The sequence below is a fragment of the Sinocyclocheilus anshuiensis genome, unplaced genomic scaffold (assembly GCF_001515605.1).
Source record: "Sinocyclocheilus anshuiensis isolate Anshui unplaced genomic scaffold, SAMN03320099.WGS_v1.1 scaffold681, whole genome shotgun sequence".
Lineage (NCBI taxonomy): Eukaryota > Metazoa > Chordata > Actinopteri > Cypriniformes > Cyprinidae > Sinocyclocheilus > Sinocyclocheilus anshuiensis.
The window spans coordinates 734,666-750,274 of NW_015537978.1; the positions used below are offsets into that span (position 1 = coordinate 734,666).

A 15,609-nucleotide genomic window follows, 5' to 3' on the forward strand; every position below is an offset into this window, starting at 1 on the left:
ACCTGCAAAGGCACGAGAAAAAAAAAACAATACAAGGGGGGAATGTTAAAGGGGTCACATGATGCTTTTTTAAAGATCATTATTTTGTGTATGGAAAACTCGAATTTAAGATCATCCACACTACTTCACAAATCGCCGCGGTTTTATAAGAGCAAACATCAAAGATAATGTCTTTCATAAAGGAGCTGAAATAATAATACATCTGTTAGTTCCTGAGAATCAATCTGTTGGTGAGAGTGTTTGTGTGAGCGAGTTATAGCTGGTGTATAATATTGAACACATACATGTAAATGTACAGATTACATCAGCTCTGCAACCGGCCATGGGAGAAACCATCTCTTCTGACAGTTTGAAAAGCAAATTTTGCGTGTTTTTCTTTACTTTTTTCCCCTCCTTTGGGCATGTCCAGTTGTCCTGTGGATTCCTCTTGGACATTCTAGTCAGACACAATCAGAAAAAACGGCAGTTCGTGCAGTTAAATCAGGTTGTCCATTCAGACACCAATAGAGATAAGGAGCTGAACCCGAAAAACTTCATCTTCTCATTAGCACTTCCACTTGTGGAAAAGACAAAGAAAAAACCCAAGCAAGAAGCGCGACAGTCAGAATGTGCTCGACTCTCACAAACCAAAGTAACGTTAGTTAAACTGTAAGGCAGGTTACGAGGTGCGTAATCATGTGTTTGTGTGGATATCTTTCAGTACGACACTCCGATAGAGAAAGTGTGTGCCTGTGGCGTCAACTTCAGCTGCTTAAACTCACCTAGTTGCTAACAAAAAAATTTAAGTCTCATCTTCAACCTGGAACGTGCCTCCTTGTCTTTACTGTAGAAGGTAAACTATGATACCGGTGAATTTACCATAAATTCCCACTAGCGCACACAACAGTCAACATTTTACATTAGTCTTATCAGGCCTAATGATAGCATGTGATCAGCTGACTGCGGTTGCCAGGCAACCCATCGAGTCTATAAGTGTGTGTATGAGAGAGATCCTGCTCGGATAAGCTGGTAGTGTCTTCATGTACGTGAAATGCACTAATACTGTGCAAATACATGAGGTTCGACATTAATTTTCAATATTTACAGAGGAAAAAATATATTAGGAGCACACAGATTGTGTCAGAATGTGTCTCTCCTGAATCTACACCTTTAACAGAGAAGAGACTGAACGATGATATATAAAGCCACGCCCTACGAATCCTGCAGTCAAACAGTAATGAAGTTCAGCTCCGCTGAGGTAAACTTTCACCTTCTAAAATAATCATTAAACAACTAATTTCGAGGCATGGAGAAGTGAAGGAGGTATGAGAGGACGGATAACGAAATGAGAGAGAGAGAGAGAAAGAGAGAGAGAGATCCCTGTCTGTAGTTGTCTGCCCGGCAGGAAATAAGCCATCTCTATGGGCTACTCGAGTGACACACGGTATCACTGACATTATGGCATTATATTTCTTTATCCTTTTTTTTTTTAAACAAAACTAAGCTTTTTTTTTCAAATATATATAGATATATATACTCATATAAGTGATACTGTACAGCTCAGAAATATATATATATATTTTTTTTTTTTTACAATCAAGAAATAGATACAATTTGTATCAACAAGCAAAAGGTCGTTTCTGGACATTTGTTGTGTTGGTAGCTTGCTGCTCAACTGCACAGGGGTCTGAACCTCGGAGCATAAGCAGCGGACAGCAATGTCGTAATTTACAAGAAATTCGTTTCTAGACTGCTCTAGAAACACATACTTCGGGATTGTTTGCTCCTAGGTTCAAAGGAGAAGGGGAAAAGGAGAAACCCAGCCGTAAAAACACTTCCATCACAAACAAAAATACACATTTAGGCCTGAAACATACACTGCGTAAGTACATCAATGAAGTTAAAAGTGTGGTCACATTAGCGAAAGTTTGTGGGCAAAAATGTCTACTGTCAATGTGTGTGACCAACTTCTTGAACTCATTGCGAAACTTGTATGGGGAAATTTATTGCCTTGCATAAATTCCCAATCCTATGGATTCCTATTGAAATGACTGCATTTCGCCCACAAAAAATTTGCCAAACAACATTAAATGTAACCCCACCTTGACACTTCTAGCTGGATTTCACATAACTGCATTCCAAAATGCGTCACAATCACTGATCTATATATACTATTATAGATCAGTGGTCACAATTCATAACATAACAGAACTGCAATTCTGCCACAGCCGGTACTATAGCAGGCAATACTGAACGCACAATTATTAGAGCATAAAATAAAAAAGGAAAAAAAAAACATTCAAATTTGTTTTATAGTAGATTCTTGACAGTTCCAGATTTTCTGAAAGCTCGTAAAAGCGTGAAATGTAATATTTTATCATCTGCTGCCTTTAATGTCACAGTTGAAGATGGACACTAAGGAATGATTTAGGAATGTGAACATTCCTGTGGTGCTATTAGCCAAAAAAAATAAAAAAATTAAAAAATGTTTACGTAAGCCAGAAGTTGTCATGACTTAATCGATCAAGCATTAGTGTCTACAATTATGTACTTGCATAAACATGTCTCTGGCCTAAAATGTGTAAATAATTATTTTTTAAAAATACAAATAAAAACTCTAACCCGATTGTAAAAAGAAAAAAAATCATTAATAGCCTCCTGAAAGAACCCTGTTGAAAAACAAAACTAAGGGGAAGGAGAACCGTCTGTGTTCGTATTAGAGAGCTGAGAGGTTGGGTTTTGAGTCCAAGTCGAAGCAGGGTCGGGGGCGGTAGAGAGGCAGCAAGCGAACTGTCAGCCAAATGTCAGAAACAACCCAACAACAGCCTGGTGTTCCGTGTGTGTGTCGTACAGGAAGAGACCGGTAGGCAGTGTGTCACACCTTCCCACGAGCAGTAACGGGGTCCCACGGGGCCACACCTGTGCTCATGAAAAAAAAAATTAAGGAGCAATTTAAGTATTTTTGAAAACACCCAGAGCATCTCTGGACCAATAACATTCACGCTCTCCTGAAGATATGTTAATTTACAGGGCGGAGCAGATTAAACGGGGCGGTCTCTCGGCATCAATCAGGAAACAGATGCTGCACAGGAGCATTTTGCCGAAGAGACGCATTCTCCTCCCCAGTTTGTGAATACTTGAACGTAGTTATTGACTAACGAGCCAAACGTGAGCGGCGCTCTCTGTCAAGCATAGTGCTAACATGCTGTCTGGGAGAGATTTACTGAAGCCCATGCTTACTCAAACATCTCTCTTGAAATCTACAATACAACAACAACATTTAGGAAATACATAAGAATAACTTCTCCAACTAGACATACCTAGTGCTCTCAGATCAAAAAACCATACACCGATTATCTTTTTGGCTCAATCTTTGAAAATGGCTTTGTAAATACGCATCCGTGTGTGTGCGCGAACAGACATCGCAGGGGCAGGTTTGCAGTTACAGCCCAGCCAGTTAAAAAGTCTGAACCGCAGCACAGCAGAATCTAAACCTTTCTGTCCCAGTGCTCACTTTTATAAAACAAATGCAAAACAGCGACCTCCACAGCTATTAAGCACTATTCACATTAACGTGTGGTGAGGTCACTCCAATGTAAGGCCATAAAAGTTCAAAGGTCATGCTTTGAGGTACGCAAGCAAGCGTTCATTCTTCTTTCTGAAATCACACATCAAGTCATCACGCACACCAAAAAAAAAACACACCACGGTGTCACGTCATATTTACACGCAAATGCAAGTGAATACACATATACATACACAATACTATTCATATTGTGCAGGACCATTTCTGATCAGTTTTACCAAAGAGATTTCTCTCATGTAACTCTTTTTCAAAGGATAAATGTTATCATCAACAACGAAAGAAGACATTCTCAAGATATGCCATCAAACTGGCAGGCAGTTGCTCTCTCAGTGTGGATACACTTTTATGAACAAACTTTTGGCCCATCTCAGGAGCTGAACGGTGGACTTTTTTTTACGAGGGATCTCAGGTTTCTACGCTAAACTTCTCAGGTACAAGATCCAATCATAATTACACACGAGGGATGGCCGTTTATTCAGAGCGATTCATATTGTGCAGGACCATTTCTGATCAGTTTTACCAAAGAGATTTCTCTCATGTAACTCTTTTTCAAAGGATAAATGTTATCATCAACAACGAAAGAAGACATTCTCAAGATATGCCATCAAACTGGCAGGCAGTTGCTCTCTCAGTGTGGATACACTTTTATGAACAAACTTTTGGCCCATCTCAGGAGCTGAACGGTGGACTTTTTTTTACGAGGGATCTCAGGTTTCTACGCTAAACTTCTCAGGTACAAGATCCAGGCTCCCATATGGCTTAACAGATGACATAACCAATGCAGCATCAATGCTATCATGCTAGCCAACCTCCTAATGGATCCAATCATAATTACACACGAGGGATGGCCGTTTCTTCAGAGCGAAACAAAAATACGAAATTCTCAAGGTGTCCGATTTCTCATTCACTAGGTGTTGTTAGCAGCACTTCGTGATGTGCTTAGTGGCAAGTGCGCAGTTTAGTGACGATGACGGCAGCCAGCTGCTGGGGATCGGTCATGTGAGGGTTCTCCTCCATGACCAAATGGACCACATACGCCGGGAAGATGTTACAGAGGTTTCGGTAGGTTTGATACTGGTGTTCTGGAATAGGGTGCCGCTCTTGGGGTTCCTCCGCTGGCCCACGAGCGCTGAGCGGTGGAGGCGGCACGCTATCCCACGGGGACCTCCAGATCTGCTCCATCTTCTCGGGCATGCTGCGGACCATCACCCTTTCACAGCAAGGCATGAGGCCTCCCGTTAATCCGTAGCTTCCGTAACTGTAGGGCTCGTTACCACATGGCAAAGGGTCCCAGCTGGCATGCTGCTCTCGGCAAAGAGGAGGTCTCCGCTGGCGCAGCGGATTGCTCTCGTAGAGCCGCGAGTCAGAAATGCTGTCCATTCGAGTCATGCCTAAGGACCGACCCTGCTGGGAAGGGCTGGCAGAAGGCAACATGTTCTGGGACATAGGAGGGTAGTCTCCTGGGCAGCTGGATCGGGCGCAGATGACTGGGTGCTGGGAGAGTGGTGTAAGGTGGGCGGAGGACTGCTTTCGAGGTCCCGGTTTAGGTTCATCCGTTCCATGGCTCTGCACACGTGTCAAGGCCTCATGGTGGAAACCGTGAGCAAAGGCTTGAAGGCGTGTTTGCGCCGAAGGTTGAGTCTGGATCTGCGACGGTGGCCCTTTCATGCTGTCATCTAGGCTGCCCTCCAATGAGTTGAGGTACATCTCTCCACTGTAGGACGAGAAGGAGTCCGACGAATGACTTCGGCCGGGTTCTGGGCACATGCTGGCTCTGCCAGGATATCCTACACCCACCCCTACAGGCTCTGGCTGTTCAAGACTGCAGAAACTGTCTTGGAGGCTGATGGTGGAGAAGTCACTGAGCATGGAATAGTAGCCGTGGTCGCTTACCACAGAGTCGTACTTGGGGAACGGCTCACCGTAAGCCACGGAGGCGCCCTGACTATTGGTGACTAGGATGGGGGGGTATTGGACGCTGCCCGCATGCTCGAGCGAGCTGTGGGTAAAGTGCAGAGACCCTGGAACAGGGCTGCTCGCCGAGCGTGTGTTCAGAGCGCCTGCTGCGTGACTTTTCGTCAGCGGCATAGTTGGAACACTAAGCGCCGAAACTAACGACGGTACCGAACTGGCCTCAGCCTTCCGTGCTGGACAGAGTCTCTCTTCTTGCTCGCACGCAACCGAACGGATACTAGGGTCAGACTGGCGCTTGGGTGCCACTCGCTTTGCCTCGGAGCTACTGTCTCCCTTGTTAGCAGAACCAGAGGTCCCACATTTGGCAAGTGCCCCCTCGCTCATTGTCTTTACAGCGGAGAGTTTGGCAAAGGCTCTGAGCTCGTCTGCAACAGCCCGCTGTGGTTGGTTGGCTCTTTCTGGGTGGTAGTACTTGCATTTATGGCCGTACGTGCACTTCTTACCTGTGATAAAACCAATAGTGGTTTGAGACAAAAATGTTACTTCTGTGTTTCTAAAACACTGATTCAAAAATAGCAGTATACTGAAAATGTATTAATAGTTTGACAGTGCATGAAAAATGTTAACAAATATATTTCTGTCATGACAACTCTGAAGATTTTAGCATGGTAATGGATATAACAATGTTAATGTTTTTGGTTTTGGCGGAATAGATCTGCTACACTGCTGAATTGCGGCTGTTGGTTATTGCTGTTGTTGTAGATTATTGCTGCTGCAAAGAAAAACAAGTACAGGAAATTACTTCTAATATACATACACCGATATGGTGCTTTGAGTATTTAAGACATACTGCTGCTGCTAGTGTTGTCAAAAGTACCGACCGCAATACCAGTCGGTACTGAAATTTTAAAAACGTCTTACCGCTGATTGGCCATTGTGTTCACATGCTCAACAGATATGACTGTGATTGGCTACAATGATCATTGCTTCACGCTCTTCAACAAGCGCTCACACAAAAACACACGGGAGCGTTTGAAAGCCACGTCTATCAGCAGATCCATCTATATGCAGATATATTAGGGATCCGCTGATAGACACGGCTTTCAAATGCTCCCGTGTGCTTCTTTGTGAACGCTCAGTGAAGAGTATGAAGCGATGATCATTGTAGCCAATCACAGTCATATCTGTTGAGCGCATGAACACAATGGCCAATCAGTGATGTTTAAGAATCCGCTCAAATGTTAGCGGGAAATGGACATTTTTTAAATTTCAGTACTGACTAGTATCGCAATCGGTACTTTTGACAACACGAGCTGCTGCACAAATAACATATATAATAACCTGTAGTCTACACAGGTGGAGCTGGGGAAGGGGGAGGGTTTCAGAGTAACTTTCAAAGCGTGCTGCAAATTGCTCTAGTGAATGCAGATCAGCCATTTAAATGTAAAGCAGCAAACTCATTGGCTGCATATGCAACATGAACCAATCAGCTTGTGCCAAGTAGTTTAACGCTGTGAATATCATCAGTTTGCATTAACGAACCATCAGCCTGCACCATCTAGAGTTTCATGACAGAACTTGGCATTTATCTTATTTTACATTACAGTGTTAATGCAGTAAATATATTTTAATATGCTGTGATGTTCTGGAATAAAGACATAAATTAATTTCCTACTTTTGCTGTACTGACCATAAGGACACGGCTGCTTCTTGTGCTCTGGAACCGCTGGTCGTTTGCGGAGAAAATTTTCCAGACTGGGTCCATGTCTGCCTAAAGGATCATCAGGAGGCATAAACCTACAAATCAGTCCAACAGACACAAATAAGCACAACTCTATGATAGGAAGAATGATTTAAATCTAAAACATATTTAATGAAACATATTTAATTAAACATTATCATTATTGATATTATAAATATGAGATTTTATATATTATACAGAAGTATGGTAAAATACTACTGTTCTAAATTCTTTATTGCTTGCAGCCATGATGCAAATATTAAAATAAAGTGAAACCGGAGCACTCTGCATTCGTAATATATGTTAAAGCAACATTAATAGTTTTGCGTGAGTGCAACGTGAACCACCACAGATGGTGTATAGTATGTGCATGACAAGAGCATTTGTATTGCACTACTGCATCAGAAAATGAGACAAAAATGCCCATTTATGGCATTTCTATATTCACTTAAAATGACTTTATTTGGATAGCAATGTGTGGCTTACATCATATGTAACTGGGAACAGGTAATTATGTAATCACAAGAGGCCTAACCATGGGACCTCGTCACTGAAAAATCAAACTTGAGCAAATAAATCAGGAAATTAATTAAAGCTTATTTACAAAGAACAAGAGAGACTTGAAACAAGTGACCGAGCAATAAAAAGTGAAAGAAGAAAAACAGAGAGAAAAAGGAACGCCATACGGGTGCGAGGGTGGAAAGCAGAAGACACAAGTGAGTGAGAGAGAAAACCCCATCACCATGGTAACTGTGCGAGCATACTTGTCGTTGACGAAGCTGTACATGAGGAGTCGTTCCTCAATAAATTTCTTCCACTCTGGTTTTTCATTCTGCAAGTCTCGGTAGTTGTCGTTGGACACGATGATCCCGTCTGAGTCACAGGCCAGCTTGACGATAAAACGGTCATCGTAGCAAACCACTCGTCGGCCTTGGACTCTGCGAGACGGCGTGAAGACGAGGATCTTTTCCTTCTCTAATTTCCGTAGGATCTCCTGATCTGAGGATGAAGGTGACATCACACATCATCACTTCCTGTGACCTCATGCACAGACATACGCAAACTTGTATAAACATCACAGCACAGATGGACGATCTCACTGGACACATGGCAGCTCCTCAGAGAAGTTCATACAGGCAAATAAAAACAGCTCTTCACTGAAAAAATATCCACTGTATCTAACAACATACAGTAGTATACTGTTGAATTTTCTAAGAAAATTTTGGGATTTTAAACATTTTTAAATAAAGAAACATTATGACGATTAAGAACATATCTATGTCAATAATCAAAGACGTAAACCTGTGACACAGATCATGTGAACTTTGTAAAAACAAACAAAAAATTTTTTTGTTTGTCTCGACTGAAGCACAAGATGCTGTTTGGATCATTCTCAAATCACACTTGAGAACATGATTCACCAGGTTTTACACAAACTTGTGGAGTTCATGCAGCTTGAGAGCTAATTTTGCTAAAGCAAAAGAAGGATGAACAATACTAATAAATTCATTTTTAATTCAACTTTTCACTCAAACTGTTATATTTAAAAATATATACATTAAATTAGAAAAGAAATTAGACATTTCAAGCATTTTAACTGGTGGTCTCAGATTTTTAGACTAACTGGATATACACAGACACACACTGGCACTTCATGGAAGTGTTAACTCATCATAGAAACATCATTTTCTACAGGTTTTTTAAATTTTGTGGTACCTTTGATTGGCGCATCAGGTCTTGACTGTTCTTTCCTCCATGCTGGGACGAAAACTGTGATGTCTTTGTGGCCCTTCTCCAGGAACCAATCAACAGCCAGTTGAATGCCCAGGCATGAGAACACCTCTTTGTTTCCATGGCTACAAAATAATATTACCAACATCAAATTACACACATAGTTCTCTCACTGATTGGACTTTTCTCAATACTAAGAGCATTTCAAAACAGGAACATAAAGATCATTTCACCAAAAGACTTCCTGCAACAGTGTAAATTCCAGAAGTAAACAGCAATAGTGAGAATCTGATGACTCTCTAGTTCACAGTTCCCCAGGTTCTGACTAATTCTCTCATCAACATGTTATCAGTCCAGAGCCTCTAAGTCACCATGAAATCAAAACTGACTAGGGATGCACAGTATATCAGCCAATATGATTTTGTTATCTAATTGTGCAATGCGTCATTTCTTCTATTTTTACATTTAGATTACCTTTGTCATCATCTAACTTCCACACAAAGGGAAACTCAAAAACAGCTAATAATTTAACAACACTGTTAAATGTGACCTTTACCAAATATGAAAATGAACATGGTTTCACACTTAGACATTATAATGTTGTGATGCCTGAATTCACTTTTAGCATTTAAAATGATTGATTTTAGCTTCTAGTGTTTTATTTTGTAATCATTTAGAATTTTCAGAATTGTAATTATTTAGCCAGAATATCCCTTTAACATCCCTTAAATTGACCCTTTTACTTTCTAAACGAACATTCTTGTGCACTTTTCAGCAGATAATGTTTCTCATATTATTTGTAATATATAATACATTTCTCTGACTCTAAAACAACTTGCTCTAACTCTAAAATTCTTCCCTCCAACAACTTTTCACAATCCAAACATCTGCCTGACATTTTTAGCTTGAAATATATTGGATTATCGGAGTGTAAAACGGGTTACAAACAGCATATCAAGTTAACTTTGACTGCTAGGCTCAAAACATGCATATGTAGGCCTTGTCAGCAATTACAGAAATTGCATGTTTTTAAACAATATATGTGGAAAGAGTTTGGTTCTCATTAGCATTTACCTCATGGCAACATTGGATCCATCAATCACAATTGGTCGGAGGTTGTCATTCGTGTCTGATGTGTCTTCCTCCAACGATGCTTCGGGGCTGACGGCTTCTTTGGCTCCCACCGCCCATGGTGTTAAACCGGCAGTGCCCGTTGCTGTTTGGCTCTCTGGATCTCCTTTATTCCCTAGCCGTACCAGCTCGGCCAATACATCATTGATTAGTGCGCTGGACCCCAGTTTACTCAGCACAGACTCCACCTGCTCTCCAGAGTAGCCCAGTTTCAGAGCAAAGTCAATTTTGGTTTGGTAATCTCGATCGCTGGTTTGACGCAAGGGCATTTGGGCTCTCTGGGTGTCATCTGCGCGCAACTCCTGTAAGGTGCTGCTCTGGCTGAAGCTGGGACGGTCCAAACAGGATGAGCGGCACAGCTGCCGGTGAGGTTTGGTTGCTATGAGTGGGTCCAGCCTCCTTCCGGTCACTCCTGACCCTGCCGTGCTGACAGTGCCTCCAGAACTCCCGCTCCGTGACCGCGCCTCTCCGTCACTCTCAGAACTGCTCCCATCTTCCCCGGCTTCTTCATCATCCTCCTCCTCCTCTTCTTCTGGAGAGTCGTGGCCGGCAGCAGTGGGCAAGGGCTGGGGTTCGCGGCAGCCGCGATGCTCCATCTTCAGGCGCTGCAGCATAGCGCATGCAGCTGTTACCTGCACATGACCTCCCTGAAGCTCCAGTGCATGGTCCCTCACCTGCACCACGGCACAGCTCTCGTACTCAATAGCTGCACGTAGGGCATGCAGTCGCCGCTGCAGCCAAAGAGTCAAACGCTCACGGTGCTTATGCACTGGACTGATCAGCGACACAATGTACTCCTGAGGGAAAGAGAAAAGATATTTTTATAATTTACATTCAAGTACTTTTTTTTCTCCATGCCATTTTTTATGCAGCTACACATCCAAACCAAGCTAAGAACTTTTTCTAAATTACTTTTTTATACATAAGTAAATCAAAGCATTGCATAAATGGTGCCATTATTCAAATTTTTAAATTTATATATATTTTTTTAATTAGTTAGTAGTGGTAGTTAGTAGTTTAATTAGTAGTGGTCATAATTGTCTATTTGAAATCTGTTTTATTTTTTTTGTATTCATGTGTTCAATGGACATGTCTGTGATTGGCTATAATGCTCAAATGCTGCTGCTGCAAAAAAAAACAAAACAGATTTCAAACAGAGAACAGTCAAGTTTGGCCACTACTGTAGGGTAATCTACAGTTTTTATAATTAGTTACTTTCATCAGTCATAATCATAATCTTGATTATTTATTTGGCTATTTCATTTCTCTCATTGTCAAAAAAAGAAAAAATGTATTAATTAATTAAGGGTTAAAGCACACTGTACAGTAATTATGACTCAAAGGATGCTGGAGCACCTTGCTCTTCTCACATGTAATTGGCCGAACAGGACAGTCTGAACCATTAACTTGGTATCTAATTGCCTATCGGTAAGCCCCTCCCCTCAAACGCAGATGAGCCAATGGCAGTCGAGTATCAGTTGCACGGGGAGCGGAACTCGGACATCTTTAGGTTTCAGCGCCATAGAGAAACATTGGAAGATCCGAAGCTCGCATCGGTTTAATGGTGTTTATGCTACAAAAATGGAAAAACGATGTGCCTAGGGTACTTGTAACACTAATTCCAGTTATCCTGAGAGGATAGGCAATGTAATTTTTTTATCCCATTTCCTAAATCCAACCAAAACAGAGCAAAATGTCTCTAAGCATTCAACCCCAATCCCAATGAAGACGAAAACGTTCCATTTTTCTGGTTGTCATTCTCTCATTAAGTTACAATTTTCATCTGCTCAAGCAGAACGTTAATGTCATCTTGTGCTTCAGCAAGGTATCTCTGGCTAAAACTAGCTAACGTTTGTGTTAACGTTTGGGAGTCCATGCTAACGTACAAAGCTAAATAGCGAACTGTTCTCAAGTCATGTAAGTTACCGTGCAGTGAAAGTCAAAAACACATAAACGAAGGTCTATATTAGAGTGCCTCTCCATATTAATCTGGTTAAATGTAAATTAATTTAATCTTACTCTGCGGTATATGAACGGTGATGATCCGGGATGTTGTAATTGCGATCGTGACGACCGTAACATAATTCTCCCGTTTGCATTGTGATCTGTATTTTTACATATTTATTTTAATATCTGTTATATATCCCTCCATGGCATATTTAAGTCCCTATTGAAGGTCTATCTGTGTCCCAAATTTATCAGAAACACCTCGGAAGAAGGTTTTCACTGACAGCTGTCATTGTAAGACAGTGAGCAACAGAAACTAAGGGGGGGGCGGGGCTTACCGATAGGTCAATTGGTAGCAGCAACAAAGGGAGTAAAATTACACTGCAAATCTGAAAATGCTCCTGATTTTCCTGTAACAGTTTTTTAAATAAACTGTAACACTACTGTAGTGCTGCACTTGTTAGGACCACTCAGCTCACCAATCACTACAGCTTGCCTTGAATCACTTTTAACAATTACTACAGCTTGAAAAGACAGTAAGTTATAAACTACAGCATTAGAGATAGACTGGATATTACAGGAAAACAATTTACCTTCCTACATAACAGTAACAGACATAAGCTTTTGTGAAACTATACATTCCACTGTTCAATCTTAATGTAGACAATATGAGATTTTCAATTATATCAAGTGTTTTTGGCCACTGTGATAATATTAATATTTAACAAATACACTACCGGTAAAATAGTTAGGGTCAGTATTTCATTTTATTTACTTTATTTTTTTAAATAAATTGTTACTTTTAATTTAGCAAGGATGCATTAAACTGAAATAAAAAAATAATAAATAAAAATAGGTCATTTATAATGTTACAAACGATTTCTGTTTCAAAGAAGGCTGTTCTTCAAACATTCTGTTCATTTAAAAAAAAAACTGTGATAAGGTTTTTGAGCACCAAATCAATACATTAGAAAGATTTCTTAAGGACCATGAGACAGAGTAATGGCTGCTGAAGATTCAGCTTTGAAAGAAAATTAGTAACACATAATACAAATAAATTTTTAAAAATGTATGTTTTTTATGCAACTAATATAATAAATTGCTGGGTCTCCAAAGGATAAAATAAGCTTTTCATAACTCTTTTTAATGCTTTTTCTTATTTCATCTAACACTTATTTCATCAAAGGTGAATCTCAACCTTTTGGTGTACCAGACCCCAGTCCAATTCAGAACCATCCTCAAGGACCCCCAGAACAAAATTGACTCATCTATGGCGTGTCTTTGTGAGGACCAAATGCAGTCAAGTATAATTCAAGTTAGCTGACTTGTCCAGTATTTGGCCATATCATCAGCTATACTGGATTTTTCTTTCATGGGAACATGTCATGTCAAAATATACAACATTTATACAAAAATTAATACTTTATACGGACCCCCTGGCCTTATGTCAAGGACCACTAGGGGTCCACGGACCCCTGGTTGAGAAACACCGATCTAACACATGCAAGTTTGCTCTGAGCTCCTCCTGTTTATACAGTATACAGCTAACTCATTGTTCTGTTTTTATTTAAGTCAGTCGGTTTACAGAGGTGAGCATATTCTTAGAAGACAATCGGCATTACGCATGTGCCCATATGTCCCAAACTGTCCCAAATTATGTGTTGTGCGTCATGGCAGATACTTCTATCTATTATACATATACCCATACATACATATATATATATATATATATATATACACATATACACATATACACACACACACACACACGTGTATAGATAGATAAAATACATCTTTCTTCCCCCCTCTCACTATATTCATATATATATACATATATATATGAGGGAAGACAGACACACAACTGGCTTGGTCAGGCTATACAAATGTGCTGCTGGGAAAACTTATCATCGCATTCTTGAATTCTTATGACAGAACATTTAAGTATTGTAAACAATTTCAATATGACAAAATGAGAAGCTACTTTGGGTGGGGCTACGGTTGAACTTCCTTGAGGGGAAACGATACTGTGGTAATGAACTTCTTTCAAAGCAAACAAACTCTGAGACCCTCACGTTTTCTTAAATCCAAACCGGAGTTCGCTCCCTTTCCCTTTAGCAGATTCCTGCACACCTGCCGTAATTCCCTGCTATTCCCCAAAAACTTCTTCAACTCAAGCTTAAATTGGAATTAAACATGGGTAGCTCTATCAAGGTTGATATGCAATGTCTAATGCATGTGTGCATGAGTGAGAATATGTGAATCTGCGTGTGCATGTGTGTGCATCTGTTTGTTTTTGTGTGGGGTGAGAGGGATGTGTGTACGTGTAGGTTGGGAGTGTGTGCGAGTGCATGTGTGTGTAGAGAAAACCGATAGCACCATCCAGCTACGAGAGGCTCCTCTGTGCTCATGACACCGGTTGCCTAGCAACGCAGCCCTGTCATCAGCTAACTGCTTTTTAGCAGTCACGACTAACACAACGCAGTGTTCTCTGGAAAAGCCTGGAACACACACACGCAAACACACGGCGCACATATTACATCGACACCGCTCGAAACCATACAGCGCTTCATGTGCAAAGCCGAAATGCCCGCATAAAGCAGCACACATGCATGCTTCACTAATAAACACCTACGCGCAGAACCGGAGCTCTCCTCGCACATGCGGCGGAGAGAGAGAGCGAAAGTGTGTGTGTGTGTTTGTTTGCATTTGAGAAGAATAATATCACTTTAAACTGACAGTGTATACAATCTTCCCCCTCTCTCTCTTTCTGCAGATGTGGCGCACTGAAGAATTTCCTCCCCAGCGTGACACAGCTGCTGTTCTGAGTCGTGACGCTGACTCCAGCAGCATGTTCCCCTGGGCACTGAACCGCATCATCTGCACTCACAAGCCACGGGCCCGAGCTGGAGATCACAGCTTCAGCAGCAGGTCTCAGATCAGCAGGAGGAGCTGTTCTGAGATCAGTCAAACAGCCTGCAGTAAACCTAAGAGATGACGGCTTTAATAATCACTACAGCTTGAAAAGAGAGGTGCATATTACAGCAGGACACTGCAGGAACACAATTTGCCTTTCCATAGTAGACAGAAGTTTTCTGTTAATATCATTGAGATTCAAAAGTGGAATGTATGAGGCAAACATCCTGAGATTTTCTGTGATACCACAGGCTTGTGGTAAATATGATATTTGTAATATTTAACAATAATAATAATAATATACAATGGTAAACATTTTTGTATTATAAATAAATTATTGTTATGATCAAAAAATGTATCATATGAATGCTTTTTAACCTCTTTATTATAAAATATTTTGATTATTATTACTATTAATGATTATCATTAGAGATGTTAAAAAGCATTTATATGATAAAAATAAAATATATTACTAATATTTTTAAATATAAATATATATATATATATATATATTTGATTATTATAATGATTATCATTAGAGATGTTAAAAAGCATTTATATGATAAAAATAAAATATATTACTTATTACTAATAATATAAATATATATATATATATATATATATATATATATACACACACACACACACACACACACACATATATATG

At 40.4% G+C, this 15,609-nt stretch overlaps 1 protein-coding gene across 2 annotated transcripts in view; it reads right to left on the minus strand.

Annotated features, from left to right (window-relative positions):
• Nucleotides 1–4,099: 4,099 nt before the first annotated feature.
• Nucleotides 4,100–15,609, minus strand: part of LOC107672716 (probable ribonuclease ZC3H12B) — a 17,655-nt gene continuing 6,145 nt past the window's right edge. Inside the window, exons 2-6 of one of the 2 annotated variants that reach the window (XM_016466027.1) lie at nt 10,026–10,879; nt 8,937–9,076; nt 7,985–8,219; nt 7,170–7,276; nt 4,100–5,982 (exon numbers count right to left, since the gene is read on the minus strand). In XM_016466027.1, the coding sequence (XP_016321513.1) occupies nt 4,505–5,982; nt 7,170–7,276; nt 7,985–8,219; nt 8,937–9,076; nt 10,026–10,879 (2,814 nt within the window). In that variant the 3' untranslated portion in view covers nt 4,100–4,504. Of the gene's footprint in view, nt 5,983–7,154; nt 7,277–7,984; nt 8,220–8,936; nt 9,077–10,025; nt 10,880–15,609 lie in introns of both variants that reach the window. The other variant, XM_016466019.1, reaches the window with a different exon arrangement.